We start from the raw sequence: 14,321 nt of genomic DNA on the forward strand, positions 1-14,321 counted from the left end.
TTTATACAGCTGAGTATGAAGACTTTATTTGACATGACAGGCCCGGAAGACATGCCTGTACCAAAACAAATAGGACACCAGCTTCTTAAATCATTCATCTAGAAGCTGTACTTCAGTACAGAATGCTGGGTTCTCTTTCCCAGCCGGTGATGAGGTATCTTGGTCCCTTGTAAGAGCAGCATCCTGCTGCTTTGGGGAGGTGGCTGACCATGGCCTACAACGCAGGTGAAGCCCAGTAAGGTGCATGCTAGGCCACCAGTGAGAATGGCAGGAGGACCTTCAAGCAAGTTCCAAGGCAGGCGATGGCCCCACTGCGGAAGAGTTCCCGAAGGAAGGAGGCAGGCACGGAACTGGAATGCAATGAAGCCTTGTCCATTCTTTCCTGTAAACTTTGAACCACTGGAGGTCCCCCACGTGGGCTTCAGTTCCTTTGCTGCCTCCATGCTTACCCCACACACTCTGGGCTCAGATGCGTGTCATGTCCTGCCCGGTGGGAGGTGGCTGTATCGCTTCAAGCTGGCCTATGATGTCAGTGATGAATGGGCGCTCCTGGGGATTCACCACCATCATGGAGGAGAGGAGGCGTTCCAAAGCAGGCGAGTACCTGAAATTCAGAGGCGCTTTGTACCTGGTCTGTCTTGGATCAAGGACAACCTTCCTTCCACACAGCCATTCCTTACCTGGTATTCTGGGGCACACTGAGTTGGTTCTGCACCGCCAAGGCCACACTGTCCCCCTTTTGGAAGATCATGTCGTAAGGCCCCTCTCCAAACATCATACAGTACAGAACGCAGCCTAAGGACTAAGCAGAGGCAAGGTGAGAGTAGGGAGAAAGCTGGCTCTTGAATGGGAAGGCACCTCAAGGACAGGATCTCCCTCCCTTGCACAGGGAAAATTGGGGAATTGCATCCTTTGACTTAGGTGACCAAGAGGATTTTCTTTCTTTCTTTCTTTTTAAGATATTTATTGAAATTTTCAACTTTAATACATTAAAAAAGAATCAAAAAAGGAAAAACAAAAAGGTTTAAAAACACATAAAGTTCACAATCCTTATTTTTCTATAACATATTTCCCTGACTTCCCCACACCTCCCCTTCTTATATTCCAATTCAAAATGTTAGTTCAGCAAGTTCTTATCCCTAATTTTAACCTTTTTCTATTTAGTTCATTTTAGAGGATTTTTTTTTCTAAATGGAAATGGAGGATCCTTACCCAGATGTCAGTACGTTCATCGATGACGCATTCACGCTCCACAGTGAACAGCTCGGGGGCTCTGTATGAGATGGTGCAACGTTGGGCAGCCCAGTCCTGCAAAATAAATTAGAGGGAAGTCACTTTGGGCAATATAAAGCCACTGACAAATTTAATAAATAATAAATAAGACAAGAACTTAATCTCAAATACAGTGTGTTAGAGAGGGAGAGAGAAAGAGAAAGTAAAGAGGCCTTTGTCTCAACTTTTTTCCTCAGGAACATTCCTGCAATGCCTATAATTTAATGTAGCGGCAGTAGTGTTAAAGTGAATGATTGCAGCTTAACAGAGAAAAGAAGGAAACCTCGGGCTCTGCCTGCCCACAGGCCTCTCAATTCTACATATACTTTGAAGTGATTGACATTATGATTTAATTATGAGGAAGATGATAACTTTCTAAATTAATGACCCATCACAGTTTATATGCTAGTTTATTTGCCTCTTGCTGCAGCCCTAACCACGCTATGTGGGATGGAAGGGGGAATGCTGTTAATCTTTTGGAGACACAATTTATGGTGACTTTGGTTAAGGAATAGGTAGCTTCTGAGAACTTCGTGAAGTTTTTTTAAACTGCTCTTTCCTCTGTGGAAATTTTCCATGTTACAGAAGCAAAGATTGCATAGTATGACATTGATCGTTTTGCATGGGCAAACAAGATCACAACTTGCTAACATTCCCTTCCACTCTTCTGTTTAATTGCAGGTGTTGAGGGGACTGGTGCCTGCCTGAGCTCCTTTTATAATTAATCTAATTTAGAGGGTTCTTCACCATCTTTGCTGGAAGCAGCTATTGTCCCATTTCCTTTTCACCAGGCTGCCCTCCTACCTGAATAGTCATGGCCTCCCGCAAGCTTTGCACCTCAATGCGGGCCTGATTCATAGAGCCCAGGTCCATCAGCAGCGGTTGGTCCTCATCATCCAGGAGCACATTTGTAGGCTTCAGGTCTCTGAAAAAAAGATCCTTGATTTGTCCAGCCACAGAACCATCAGAGCTTTGAAGTCGGCTTTGAACCTCCTACGTCCCCAGGCTCTGGCTTCCCCTATTGCAAATACTGCTCCATGTCAAAATGTGGTTCTTTACCTTTGCAAACTCCTGTGTCGGTGCTGTCAATACTGATCTATAACTGATCACCTACGTCACCCACTTCCTCCACCCTCCCCACACATGGGCTCTGTTCCAACGGTGAGAATGCCCCATGCTTTCTAGACCCAGCTTCTCACCTGTGTGCATAGCCCTTGTTATGAATGGCCTGCAGACCCCGGCAGATGCCGTGAAGGATGGCCAGGATCCTCTCCTCCGGCATGAAGGCGTCTTTATCTCTCAGAGTTTCAACTTCCTGCCAAAGGGTCCCTCTCTGCAAAGAGAAGCCCAGGCACACTGGTGATGGGGATCACACATATTCTCCTCAAAAAATACCAGATGAGGAAGAGATCCTCTATTAGTGCATTTAATGTATTAGGTACAAACCCTCCACCTGCACAGGGTTGAAGGAAGTGATTTCCTAGAGGATGGCACCATCCCCACTCCAATATGACCGAGAAGATGCAAAAAAAAAAAAGCTTTTGGGGACAGCAGCTTTAGAGCCAGCCTGATTGCCTAACCATTCCAAGAGGCACTTATTTCTGCTTTACTATGGGTCACCATGCTTCCAGCTCTGAACTTGCCCTATCACTCTGCTGGGGTCTGCTGTTTTTAGGTGACTATTGTTGTGGAGCTTTCTGCCAGGGCCAAAATGCAAGCATAGCAGAAATTTGGGAGCACAGCTAAGCACAGCACAGTGTAGTAAAACTACAATAAAGACAACCTTTGCTTTCAGCTTACTGATCTGGGCTGAATTTAGGAAAGGAATGGATGCCTGAGGCTCCAAGCTGACTTCACAGGGGTGCTGCCATGCCCACCACATTAAGGGGTGTGTAGAGAAAAACCAGATCAGATTATCTGATTCCCTGAGAATTGTGGCACCTGCCACAAAATCTCATGTGCTGCCATGTTACTAAATCCTTTCAAACTGAAGCAGCAAAGTCTGTAAAAGCAGATGGAGGTCCTTTATCACAGAGGACAGCTCTGGAATCTGGTCCAGTAGAAGTCAAGGAGAATAACATGCGCTCTGAGGCTCTGGCAGCCAAAAATGAGATGAATCTCAGGGTCAGCTTGTCCCTTATGCTGTCTAGTAGAAACATGAAAACTACTGGGAAAGATTATCCAAGGATTTGGGACTGGGTACCATCTATATGCTGATGACACCCTTTCCATTCTGTACCCTGGGAAACCTCTATTGGTTTATTTTTTTAACTTGTGATTGCAGGCCACCTGGGGTGGGAGTCCAAAGGGCAAGATGAAAACAATTTTATAAATAAATGCTATGGGACCGATTGCAACTGGTGTAGAAGCAGGGTTCCATCAAGTGGCTCCATCCTGAAAATGGCCTCATGTATCCATCCTTGGTGGGAACCAGGCGGCTGCTGGAAGAGACCAACCTCTGCAGCTACGGTCCCAGTATACAACACCTCTCAGCCTTGCATGATGTAGCCACAAATACTACATTTCCCAGCATGCACTGCTGCATCCACCTGCACCTTACACCCACACTCACCTTCAGGAAAGGCAACAGGAGCCAGGCCTCGTGTTTGGATCCTCTCTCCACCATGGCATGTGCACACAGGGTCAGGATGTTGGGATGCTCAAAGAGAAGGTGCATCTCTACCTCATGCATGGCCTCCTGGCGATCATCCTTGTCATGGCATATGATGCGTTTCAGTGCATAGAAGCGCCCATCGTGCAGCCCTTCTACTAGGTCCACGTAGCTAAAACCTCTGTGTGGGGAGAAGGTATGTCAGGAACAGAGCAGGCAGCTTGGTAGGGGGAGGGAAGGATTTTTCTTCTCCTCTTCTGCTGTCTGTACGCACAGGCCTCTGCTCCTGCCCACCTCTAAGCTAACAAAGTAGTGTCATTACAACTCAGAATAGGAGATTTTTAAAAAGAGGAAATTATGTAACCTTCTTCCTCTCCAATGATCAACTGAGGAATAAGGCATTAATTTCATGCTGTGGCACAGGAATGTATTTGTGCTCCTCTCTATCCATCATCACAGCTGGCAAACAGTGCAAAATTACACAGCAATTTAACAGGCTTATCAATAACAATGAGGGTTTCAACCATACACTGAAAGTGTCCCTAACCCATTGGGAATGAAGGTTGGAGGATAGATCACCCTATATCCTGACGCTTCCTGCAGTTTCATCTGTAACATCAGACATTTGCAGTCATCAGAAAAAACACCACCACCACCGAGCTGGTCTGACGGCTTAGCAGTTCAGTGTGTTTTAGTTATCTAAAGGATGACACAGAGGAGTGAGGATGTCTGTTTACCAAGACTACTGAGGGAAGACCAGCAGGTTCAAATTGCAGCAAAGAAGACTTTGGTTACATATCAGGAATAAACTTTCCAACTGTAATGAATGAGTAAGCAACGGAACAAGTTGTTCAGAGTAGTTGTAGCTGTCTGCAGAAATATTTGCTGCTTAATCCTAAGCACATTTACTCAGAAGTAAGTTCAAAGGAGCTTACACCAAAGCATGAAAAAAAAAATTTGAGGGGTGATTTGTACAGGATGAATATTGCCTCTGCAGTGGATTTGGTAGATGGGGTGGGATGGGGAATATGTGTCCTCCAGTCACAACCAATATGGACAATGGTCAAAGATGATGGAAGCTGAAATCCAACAGCATCTCAAGTGCCACAGAATCCCCACCACTGGACTACACGGATCCTAGATGATGTACCTTTCAGCTTTATCTCTTGCTAACAACGACAGTGCTCAATGTGTAGATGAGATGTGTGAAAACTTAGTCCTCAGTTCTCATATACTCACCCCTCCCCAAGTCTATGAATTAAAAGGTAACGTTTGTTATTGATGGTGATGGTTCCCCTTGAGCAGATACATAGGGCTTGGCCCATGATGGTTGCTCCAACATCCTTCAGGTCCTACAGAGGGAAAGAAAGCAATATTTATTCATTTATAATATTTTGTCTCCTGCCTTTTCATACATGATGCTGAAGATGGCTAACAGCATTAACAATTTGAAGGGGCTGCATCCAACAAAATCTTTGTGTTCCTGCGAGGACTTCTGCTTGTGCATTAGAATTTCCCCTCCTCTTCCCATGCTCCACCCCACAATCTGCTCCTGAGGATTGGGGGGGGGGGACCCAGAGGATACGTGTGGGGGATGAAGAAAGAGGGCAAGTTCCATTGCACAAGCTGAAGTTCTTGCAAGAATGGGACAGTTTCACGGGATACAACTCATAATATAACAAATACAATGTAAACTCCAATGAATAAATATGAAAGGAATTAAAGCCAGCAGCCAGCTGAAAGCTAAAAACTTGCACTGTATGAAAGTGTAGCAGGGTAAAACCCCAAAAACACAAAAATAAAAATAAAATAAAATAAAATTGGCCAGTCAGTGACAGTGCATCAGAGACAAGCCAAGATGGAACTCCAGAGAATGAGTGCAGCCACTGAGAAGGCCCTGTCCCACAAGAAATGCACCTCAGATATTGGTGGAACGTGGAAAGGCCTTTCTCACAAAGATCTTAATGAGCACTTTCATAGTGGAACAGACAATCCTTCAACCTAACTTCTAGAGTTAAAAGGGCGTACAAGACAATCTAAGACCTTCCTCTTGCCTAAAGATAGGAGTGTTCACTTACCAGTCTCCTGTTCCCTAATTAACATGTGCAATTGAACGGCACCATCCACAAAACTGGTACCAAGAAAGCAAATGATCCTAGGTGCCTCAAGCAAACAGGTGCTGGGGGGAAACAAATTCTCCACCCTCTCATCATTGAATCTGCTGGCGGATTGAAGAAGAGTATGTCTAGTTAATTTCCCACTTCAAATGTGATGATCAGTCACAACTCAAGATTGAAAAAAATATATTCACTGGATCTTCCAAAAGCAAATAGCCTGCTTATGTGGAAATGAGACTGCAACTTCATTCATTCAGGATTCTATGTCTAGTTACAGCAGTCTCTCCCCTCTCCATCCCCAGAGAAAGGGAAAACCCATTTTTTCATCTGGGCAGGAAAAGAATGCATACCATGCAGCAACATGTCTATGATGGCCCATAACTGGTATCACCTTAGGCACCAGTAAGTCCTACTGAATCCAATGTGGCTTAGTCCAAGGTAAATGGAGTTAGGATTGCAGTCTAAATCGTGACACCAGCTGAATTATATACACAGAGAACTCCACTCAGGCAAGGAGAGGAAGTGAAAATGTTTCAGTGAATGGCTACTAGAAGTGTGTTACAGTTTACAGTTTTTAAAGTGCAAGTAATAAATGAAACATTTTGGAAACACCCATGGCAAGCTCCCTATAACACAGTACATGCCTTTGTAAATTACACAGTTTCTAACACTGGTTGGTATCTGGGGTCCGAGGAGACCTAGTTTTTCCTCTCTCTCCAGGTGACAGCTGGCAACGACAGCTCATTTTACATACACATGACACCAGCTTCCTACTCAAGTGACCTCCAATTGAATCATTCCGATTTGAACGAGAGGCTGCATTCCGGAGTAGGTGGAGGAGGGGCAGAAACAGCAGAGATCAGCTTCCACACCACCCAGGAGAAAACCACGCGTGGGCGCTCCTGAGATGAAGGCTTTGTCACCAACATCTCCCTCCCTCCGCAGTGCGGTGCCTAAGCTGACTCCGCCACGAGGGAGGGGGGAATACACTCTGTACATGGCTAGAGGCACGTTCGCTTTCGTTGTTATGTCATTTTGTTCCAGTGCTGAGCCCGGACATTCGGACTAGGTTCCCGGAGTTGAGCCCGGGCTCAAAATGAGGGGGAAGGGAGCTGAAGCATTGCCTTAAGGAGCCCACGCGAAGCTCTCTTTCTGGCCCCAGCAGGCTGGAGCCAGGAATAGTGGAAGCCCACGACCCTGTCACTTTTCCTAAGGCTCCGCCTACCTGCGGAGATGGGGCGGGGCCGGGGCGGGGGCGGAGAGGAGTGGGCTAAGGACTCACCCGTCTCTGTCCAGCGCACGGACGCTTTCGAGGGAGCCTCAGCGCGACAGAAGCCGCGCACTCCGCCTCTCGACGTCATTATTCCGCGCCATCCGCACTGCCGCCCGCAGAAGGTAGCCTAGCAACCGTTCAAGGGGGCGGAGCAGGAGCTGCGGGAGCGGAGGGCAGGGAGCGTGGAAGGGAGGAAACCGAACAGGAAATGGGGGGAGGGGAGGGGGGGGGGAAAGTCACAGGAGCAGAATGTCCCAGCTTAGGGGACAGAGTGTTGTGGTTGGACGTGGTTAGTGGATTCTGGTCCCCCATGCGTGTTTACTGAGGAGTAAATGTGTTGAATTCAGTGAGGCTTATTCCCAAGTAAATGCACACCATCATAAACACTGGTTTACCTCACAGGGTTGTTGTGAAGATTTGTTATTCCTTTTTTCATAAAATTTGCACACCTCTTGTTTCTTTAACCCCTCCCCTTCTGAATCGTATGTAAGGCTTCAACATTTTATTATTTTGTTACGTTTTTAACCTAGTAGTCCTCTAAAGAGCTCTGTATGCCGGCGCCAGTGGCGTAGCGTGGGTTGTCAGCACCCGGGGCAAGGCAAGTAATTTGCGCCCCCTAACCTGTGGATTTTAGCAGGGAGCAGAGAGCTGCGAGTGCGAGCGCCCCCCCCAGATGTTGCACCCGGTGCGGCCGGCCCCCCCTGCACCCCCCACGCTACACCACTGGCCGGCGCCCCTCTTTATCCTCAACAACCCTGTGAGGTAGGGTAGGCCGGTGGTGGCTAGCCCAAGAGTGTTCAGCTAACTTGGTGTTTGAGTATAAGGGAGTCATTGGAGCACCCCACAATTGCCTAACTTTGGCTCCCATAGGTTCAGGTTGGGGGTCACAAGCAAGAGACTTTAGCCAGGAGATCGAAGGAAAGCAGTGGCCAGTAGGCCTGATCTTTATTGTTGCAACAAGACTGCCACATGGAAGAAGCAGAGAGGAGTCCCAAACAAAGGATGGCTCCCTGTTTTTATAAGTTTCCCAACTTCCCCGTAACACCCTTAGTAAAACATCATACATTTGTCATAACTATGTCATAAATTGGGAGGGGTCTTCTGGCAGAAACCTGAGCACCAGGCTTACCCTGTCCTCACATGACCCCCACCTTCCAATCTTTAGGCGAAACAAAGGTAAGTATTTACATTTTCCTGTCTTCCCAGACAAGTTAAGCACACCCTTTGTCTTGACCAAGACCCAATCCACTAAGGTTGGGTTTGGGATTGTTCTTAGAATGACTACCTGTTCTGGTACTCAGGTGCCAGGATGCTAGAGATTATCACCCAAGCAGTGGGACACACTGAGTAGGGGGTCTCACCCTTCAGGGATTATGGCTGCCCCTACCCATTTCCAAAGTTCCTCCCCTGCTAGCCATTTTCCTTCTGAGTAGAACAATGTTGGAATGGTGTAAATCTGTCATTGCAGTGATTTTATATGAATTTCTAAAGTTTTCCATTGACCTAATACATAGATACATTTATCAGTGAATTGCTACATTTGGTGGCAGAGTCTCTTTGTCTTTGGCTCCTAGTATGGAGAGGCAAGGCTTGTGGTGGTGGTGGGAAAGATCTCTCACCCCCCTTCCAATTTCCTGGTACCATAAGAGTTTGGATTTGAATGCATATTTTCTCCCACTAAGTTCACTACACCAGCCACCCACAAGACATGAAAGAGAATTAATTTTACTACCACTATGGATGATGATGATAATGATGATAAAAATAATTTCATTTCCTCAGTTCTCAAATATGAATATGAGAAGGGGGCACCCCATATAATGTCCAAGTAATCCCTCTGGCTTAGAATAAAACTAAGGTGGTATTTCTGGAACCTGATGTGTTTCTCATAACTTGTACCAGTCTGTGACTCTTGATGAGACCCATATTCCTAGAACATCCTATCCCTTTGTGAGGTGGCACAGAATGTGGTGACATCAAAGGTGATATAGCTCTGGTGTGGCAAAGATATGCATCATCCTGCGGGTATACAAATGACTCCTGCTGCTGACTGGACACAGTAATGCAAAGGCCCAGTAAGTAAAAGGTTCTTTAGATGACAGGTGAGTTTTTGTAAGTTGGATGTATTCTATTTAAAATACATATTAAAATGTCATACACAAAACAAATCTATAATATTAATCATATAAAATGTACCACAGTTGTTCATAGAGTAGTGTAACAAACAGGTAATAGTATCTTTATTTTTCAGTAGAATATATCCAAAATGATATTAAATCATAGATGACACTTACTCTTGTATGTTTTCTTCAGGTTTAATTCTGGGACTGTGCTTTTGATGCATTCACTGGACTCTGATATTCATGCTGTACTGTGATAATAAGTATTGTACATCATGCCAAATTTAAACACAGCTTTTAAACCACAAACATGCCACAAACCCAAAATTAACCACAGTCAAGTGATAAGGAGTCAAACCCATTGACAGCATTCCTTAACTGCATTGCCTGCTGCCTAAATATGTGATGTGTTGGATAGAAAAGAAAAGCATTCAATTAGTAGACAAGGTTTTGTTTGTGCCTGTATTTGGGACTGGGCAAGAATCCCCTCACACCAGTCAGGTTGGTAAGGACCCTAGGAGATTTGGGATTTCCCTTGTAGTGTGTAGCTCAACCCATTTGTGTAAGTCTTTTCAAACTATTATCCCTGCATGCACCTTTCTGCAGTGCACTTGCTCCCTTTTTCTTGGCAAATTATAGTCTGGAACTGTGAGGGGTTGGTGGATGAATAGTTTTACACTGGGCAAGGTGCAGACTGGCAGGCTTTTCAGTCCTCTTGACCTCTATAATTTTATCATCGGTTACTTGAGTTTCTCTTAGGATTCTGTTTTGGGGAGTGCACTGACAGAGCCAGCTTTGCCCACAGAATCTCCCATGTTTAGTTCCTTGTGACTTCACTTAAATGGGTTTCAAGAAGCAGGGTTGAGAAAGACTACTGTCTTTCCAAGACTATAAAGATGCTATAGAGTAAACAATTTCTGGACTGGATGACCAGTGGTCTGACTTTGTATTATAAGATACTATATGGCTGAGCATCTCATTCCTATAGAAAGGGATAAATTTATGTCAGTGGGGTACACAGAGCAAGGAAGACAGGCCTCTAACATTAATTGTAGTTAGGAGAAATTGCAACCTGTTTTAGTTTTATTATGAGTTTGGAAGTGGGTAGGCTGTATGCCTGAGCCCTTCTTTTAATTCCTAGATCCAGCATGGATTCAGTTGCTGAAATAGCCAGGCCAGCCTGGTAATAGCCTTCTAAGTAAGAGTCCTTCAGGGAGCAAAGGGAGTGGCTCTGTGCCAGAGGGCAAATGGATGGGCCTTCCTTCCCTGGTCAGAAAGACAAAAGGACAGAGTTGAGGGTTGAGTTATGTGAACTAGAAGCTGGAGCCAAAAACAGTGGGTTGGAAAGCCAGAGAGAGCGAGAGAGTACCAGGCCTGATTTCTGCTGGAATCTAAGGCTGTGGCTATGAGACAAGCAAGGCCTTCTAGGGGTGTTAATGCTGTGAACCCTTCCATTGTAGGCTCAGGTTGTATATACATGTAAATAAACCATATATCCTAAAGACACTGCAGTCGCCACTGTGCCACATTCCCAAAGGAATCACAAACCCAGGGTAAATGAACCCCTAGAACCCCTGGAATCTTGCACTGCTCAGAAACTAGGGTGGCGTGCAACAGTATTAAATGTGGGAGCAGAAAGGCACCAAGGAAGCAATGATTATAACAAACAAACCAAAAAGTAAAGGAGACTAATGGAGCACCATCTTGCAGCTTCTCTCAGAAAGAAAAATAAGCACTGATTAATGATAGTGGATTAAATGTCAAAGTGCAATTTAATTGAACAGCTGGAAGTTAAAACCGGATACATCCATATTAGAAGATAGATCCCAGGATTTAGCAGACTGTGCAGATTAATCATTGCAACAAGCTGCTGGTGGGAGGGAAAGAATGTAAATTTTCCATTACTCATAGCCTTCAGACCAAACAGATTATTTGGTTATTTGTAATGTAATAGCCCCCCAGTATTACAATAGATTAGCGCATTCCTTAAATTATCTGAGGGAGGTCAGACTAGATGTTCTCACTGATTCTTCTGCTGTTGTAGACTAGATAGGCATGTCAGGTCCTTGACTAATCACTGCATTTGGTGTAGCTCATTTGGATACTTAATGTAACTTACAAAACATGTCCACATTTTGTCTATATGTATAAAGGAGAATTAAAGTCCCCTGAGGCTGCATACATACCATATATTAAAAGCATCTGACTTTCCCCAAAGAATTATGGGAACTGTAGTTTGTCCCTTGTGTAGCTACAATTCCCAGCACCCTTAACAAACTACAGTTCTCAAGATTCTTCGGGAAATGTAACATACTTTCAATGCATGGTGTGTACAGAGCCGTAGAAACCTGCATCCTTTGTGCCATTACCAAAACAACAAGATTGAGGCTTTTGATCCAGTGCTAGACAGCTGTGCAGTGCAGTGCCAACTCTGCTGTCTCTCTGCTTCTATCCACTATATAACTCTGAGCAGCACAAACTACCATTTCTGATGATTTGAAGAAGTTTATGTTTCTCATACTTCTGTAATTTGAGTACGGGAAACCAACTTTGTGTTCCAGTTCCTCTGTGCTACTTCATAATTCTCTCCCTGGGATTTGGAGGGAGTTTTGTGCCTCATAGTTTCCTCCTCTGATTTATAGTCACGGACTCTGTATATACCGTATTTTTCCCTCTATTACACGCAGATTTTTTTCTCCTAAAAAGTAAGGGGAAATGTCTGTGCGTGTTATTGAGCGAATGTGTGGTCCCTGGAGCTGACAAGCGCGAGTGAAGGCAAAAATCAGGCAAATATCAAATCGTCCGGAGAAGGGAGGAAAGGAGATAGCTGTTGCTTTCCTGCATTCTGCCTCAGGGTCTTACTGCCCACCCGCTTCTGTTTCCTTACTGTGTTTGCTCAAAGGGAACAAAGAGCAGAGAAAACCCCTCCCCTCCAGGCAAGCAGAGTGGAAAGCAGAGCCTCTCCGTGCGTCTGGGACTCGAAGGCAACATGCAGGTTGGGGGGGGGGGAGAGAGAGAGCTGGCTGGCTTGTGGGGGGGGGGGACTTTTGCCTTCCTTTCCTCCCTCCGGTAAAACCCCTCTCCTGCATTCTTAGCCAGCTGCTTCTCTGCACACCCCTCTCCTTGTCGCTTCTATGTTTTTCCTTCCCTCCCTACTTAAAACGTGGTTCCAATCACGGATCCACATGGATCCTCAGGATCTTTGCATTGAGTCACCCCAAATTCACCATCAGATCACATAGCAATGATCTGATGCAAAAACAGGGCTGCAATGCTGCAAAAACATGGTTACAAAGCACGGATCCACATGGATCCTCAGGATCTTTGCATTGGGTCACCCCAAATTCACCATCAGATCACATAGCATGTCCATGGCTACAGCCTGCACCAAAAAAATCACGCACCCACTGTTGCCTGGGGCTGCAATGGTGCAAAAACGTGGTTACAAAGCACGGATCCACATGGATCCTCAGGATCTTTGCACTGGGTCACCCCAAATTCACCATCAGATCACATAGCATGTCCATGGCTACAGCCTGCACCAAAAAAATCACGCACCCACTGTTGCCTGGGGCTGCAATGGTACAAAAACGTGGTTACAAAGCATGGATCCACATGGATCCTCAGGATCTTTGCATTGGGTCACCCCAAATTCACCATCAGATCACATAGCATGTCCATGGCTACAGCCTGCACCAAAAAAATCACGCACCCACTGTTGCCTGGGGCTGCAATGGTGCAAAAACGTGGTTACAAAGCATGGATCCACATGGATCCTCAGGATCTTTGCATTGGGTCACCCCAAATTCACCATCAGATCACACAGCATGTCCATGGCTACAGCCTGCACCAAAAAAGTCACGCACCCACTGTTGCCTGGGGCTGCAATGGTGCAAAAACGTGGTTACAAAGCATGGATCCACATGGATCCTCAGGATCTTTGCATTGGGCTACCCCAAACTCACCGTCAAATCACATGTCTGTGGCCGCAGCATGAAGCACAAAAATGATACATCCACTGTTTCATTCAGAATTTTTTTTTCTTGTTTTCCTCCTCTAAAAACTATGTGCGTGTTATGGTCAGGTGCGTGTTATCGAGCGAAAAATACGGTAGTTGCTGGAACATTGCCTCCTCTTTTCCACCTCTCTGTTCAAATAAGGCCTGTCTTTACTTACTTCCCTCCTCACAGGGACCAACCAGAGGAAGCACCAGGCCTGCCCACTAGCTTGTCATGTGATGACTCCTTGTGACTCTCTTGTCCCGGGCTGAAGCTGTAACCAAAGAGATGGAGCTGCTGCTGTGTGTTTTGATGGTGGTGTTGGGAGGCCTGCAACTCCAGGTAAGCAACAAGAAGGAGAACTGCAGGAGGGTGTTTCTTTGGAAGAAACAGCTGAGATGGAACCATCTTAGACTGCCTAGGGGAAATTGAAGGATTTCCTTTTCTGTTGCTTTAGATTCCCCACTTGCTCTCCCCCCAGTCAAACTGAGCTCAAGCTTTTCCTTACCTCTTCTTGGTTCCTTTCCCCCATCTATTATTTTGCCTGTTGTATAGGAATGGGTTCATATTGGGAGTTCCCCAATATGTAATCAAGCCATGCTGCCTTAAAAAAAATCCCATTCAGCCAAAAAAATGGCTGCAAGGGAGAGAGAGAAACTGGCTACATTCCCAACTGTCAGATTCTCGGTGAATTGGCCAGTAATGATGAGCAGTCTGTACTAGTGGAAACAATTTCAGGGGCAGGACCAAATGACAAAAACTTTGTGTGTGTGTGTGAATATTTGCAGAGGGTAAAGCATAACATTGGAAGCAGAGAATTGAGTGGCTTCAAATTATGATTTAGTAAATGGGCCACATGTGAACCAGTGGTGTGTGTGTGTGTGTGTGTGTGTGTGTGTGTGTGCGCGCGCGCTGGAGTCCTGGAGGGAG

The 14,321-nt window shown here is 45.6% G+C and overlaps 2 protein-coding genes across 9 annotated transcripts in view; one reads left to right on the forward strand and one right to left on the reverse strand.

The window, feature by feature from the left end:
- On the reverse strand, positions 1-7,379 carry STK16 (serine/threonine kinase 16). 2 transcript variants are annotated; one of them, XM_053401395.1, is made up of 8 exons: positions 7,283-7,379; positions 5,123-5,235; positions 3,845-4,064; positions 2,472-2,605; positions 2,077-2,197; positions 1,213-1,308; positions 681-802; positions 1-604 (listed from the first exon to the last, which is right to left on the reverse strand). In XM_053401395.1, the coding sequence occupies exons 2-8, from the start codon at positions 5,206-5,208 to the stop codon at positions 466-468; spliced, it is 918 nt and encodes a 305-aa protein (XP_053257370.1). In that variant the 5' UTR covers positions 5,209-5,235; positions 7,283-7,379; the 3' UTR covers positions 1-465. The 2 variants fall into 2 exon arrangements, with proteins under 2 accessions (XP_053257370.1, XP_053257380.1); XM_053401405.1 differs by lacking the exon at positions 7,283-7,379 and adding an exon at positions 6,670-6,894.
- The window catches only part of GLB1L (galactosidase beta 1 like), a 16,053-nt gene continuing 9,035 nt past the window's right edge, over positions 7,304-14,321 (forward strand). For 2 of the 7 annotated variants that reach the window (XM_053401359.1, XM_053401370.1), the window contains exons 1-2: positions 8,460-9,348; positions 13,584-13,733. In XM_053401359.1, coding sequence (XP_053257334.1) covers positions 13,680-13,733 — 54 coding nt within the window. In that variant the 5' untranslated portion in view covers positions 8,460-9,348; positions 13,584-13,679. The other 5 variants (XM_053401342.1, XM_053401326.1, XM_053401351.1 and 2 more) reach the window with 5 other exon arrangements.

Source organism: Podarcis raffonei, chromosome 1 (genome assembly GCF_027172205.1).
Source record: "Podarcis raffonei isolate rPodRaf1 chromosome 1, rPodRaf1.pri, whole genome shotgun sequence".
Taxonomy (NCBI): domain Eukaryota; kingdom Metazoa; phylum Chordata; class Lepidosauria; order Squamata; family Lacertidae; genus Podarcis; species Podarcis raffonei.

What these genes read in the sequence shown, in the direction of transcription:
- STK16 (XM_053401395.1), bottom strand. Translation starts at nt 5,208, where the DNA reads ATGGGCCAAGCCCTATGTATCTGCTCAAGGGGAACCATCACCATCAAT. An exon ending in GGGAGGCCATGACTATTCAG is followed by an intron (nt 1,309 to 2,076) that starts GTAGGAGGGCAG and finishes TTTATTTTGCAG; the next exon opens with GACTGGGCTGCCCAACGTTG. An exon ending in ATGAACGTACTGACATCTGG is followed by an intron (nt 803 to 1,212) that starts GTAAGGATCCTC and finishes GCCTCTGCTTAG; the next exon opens with TCCTTAGGCTGCGTTCTGTA.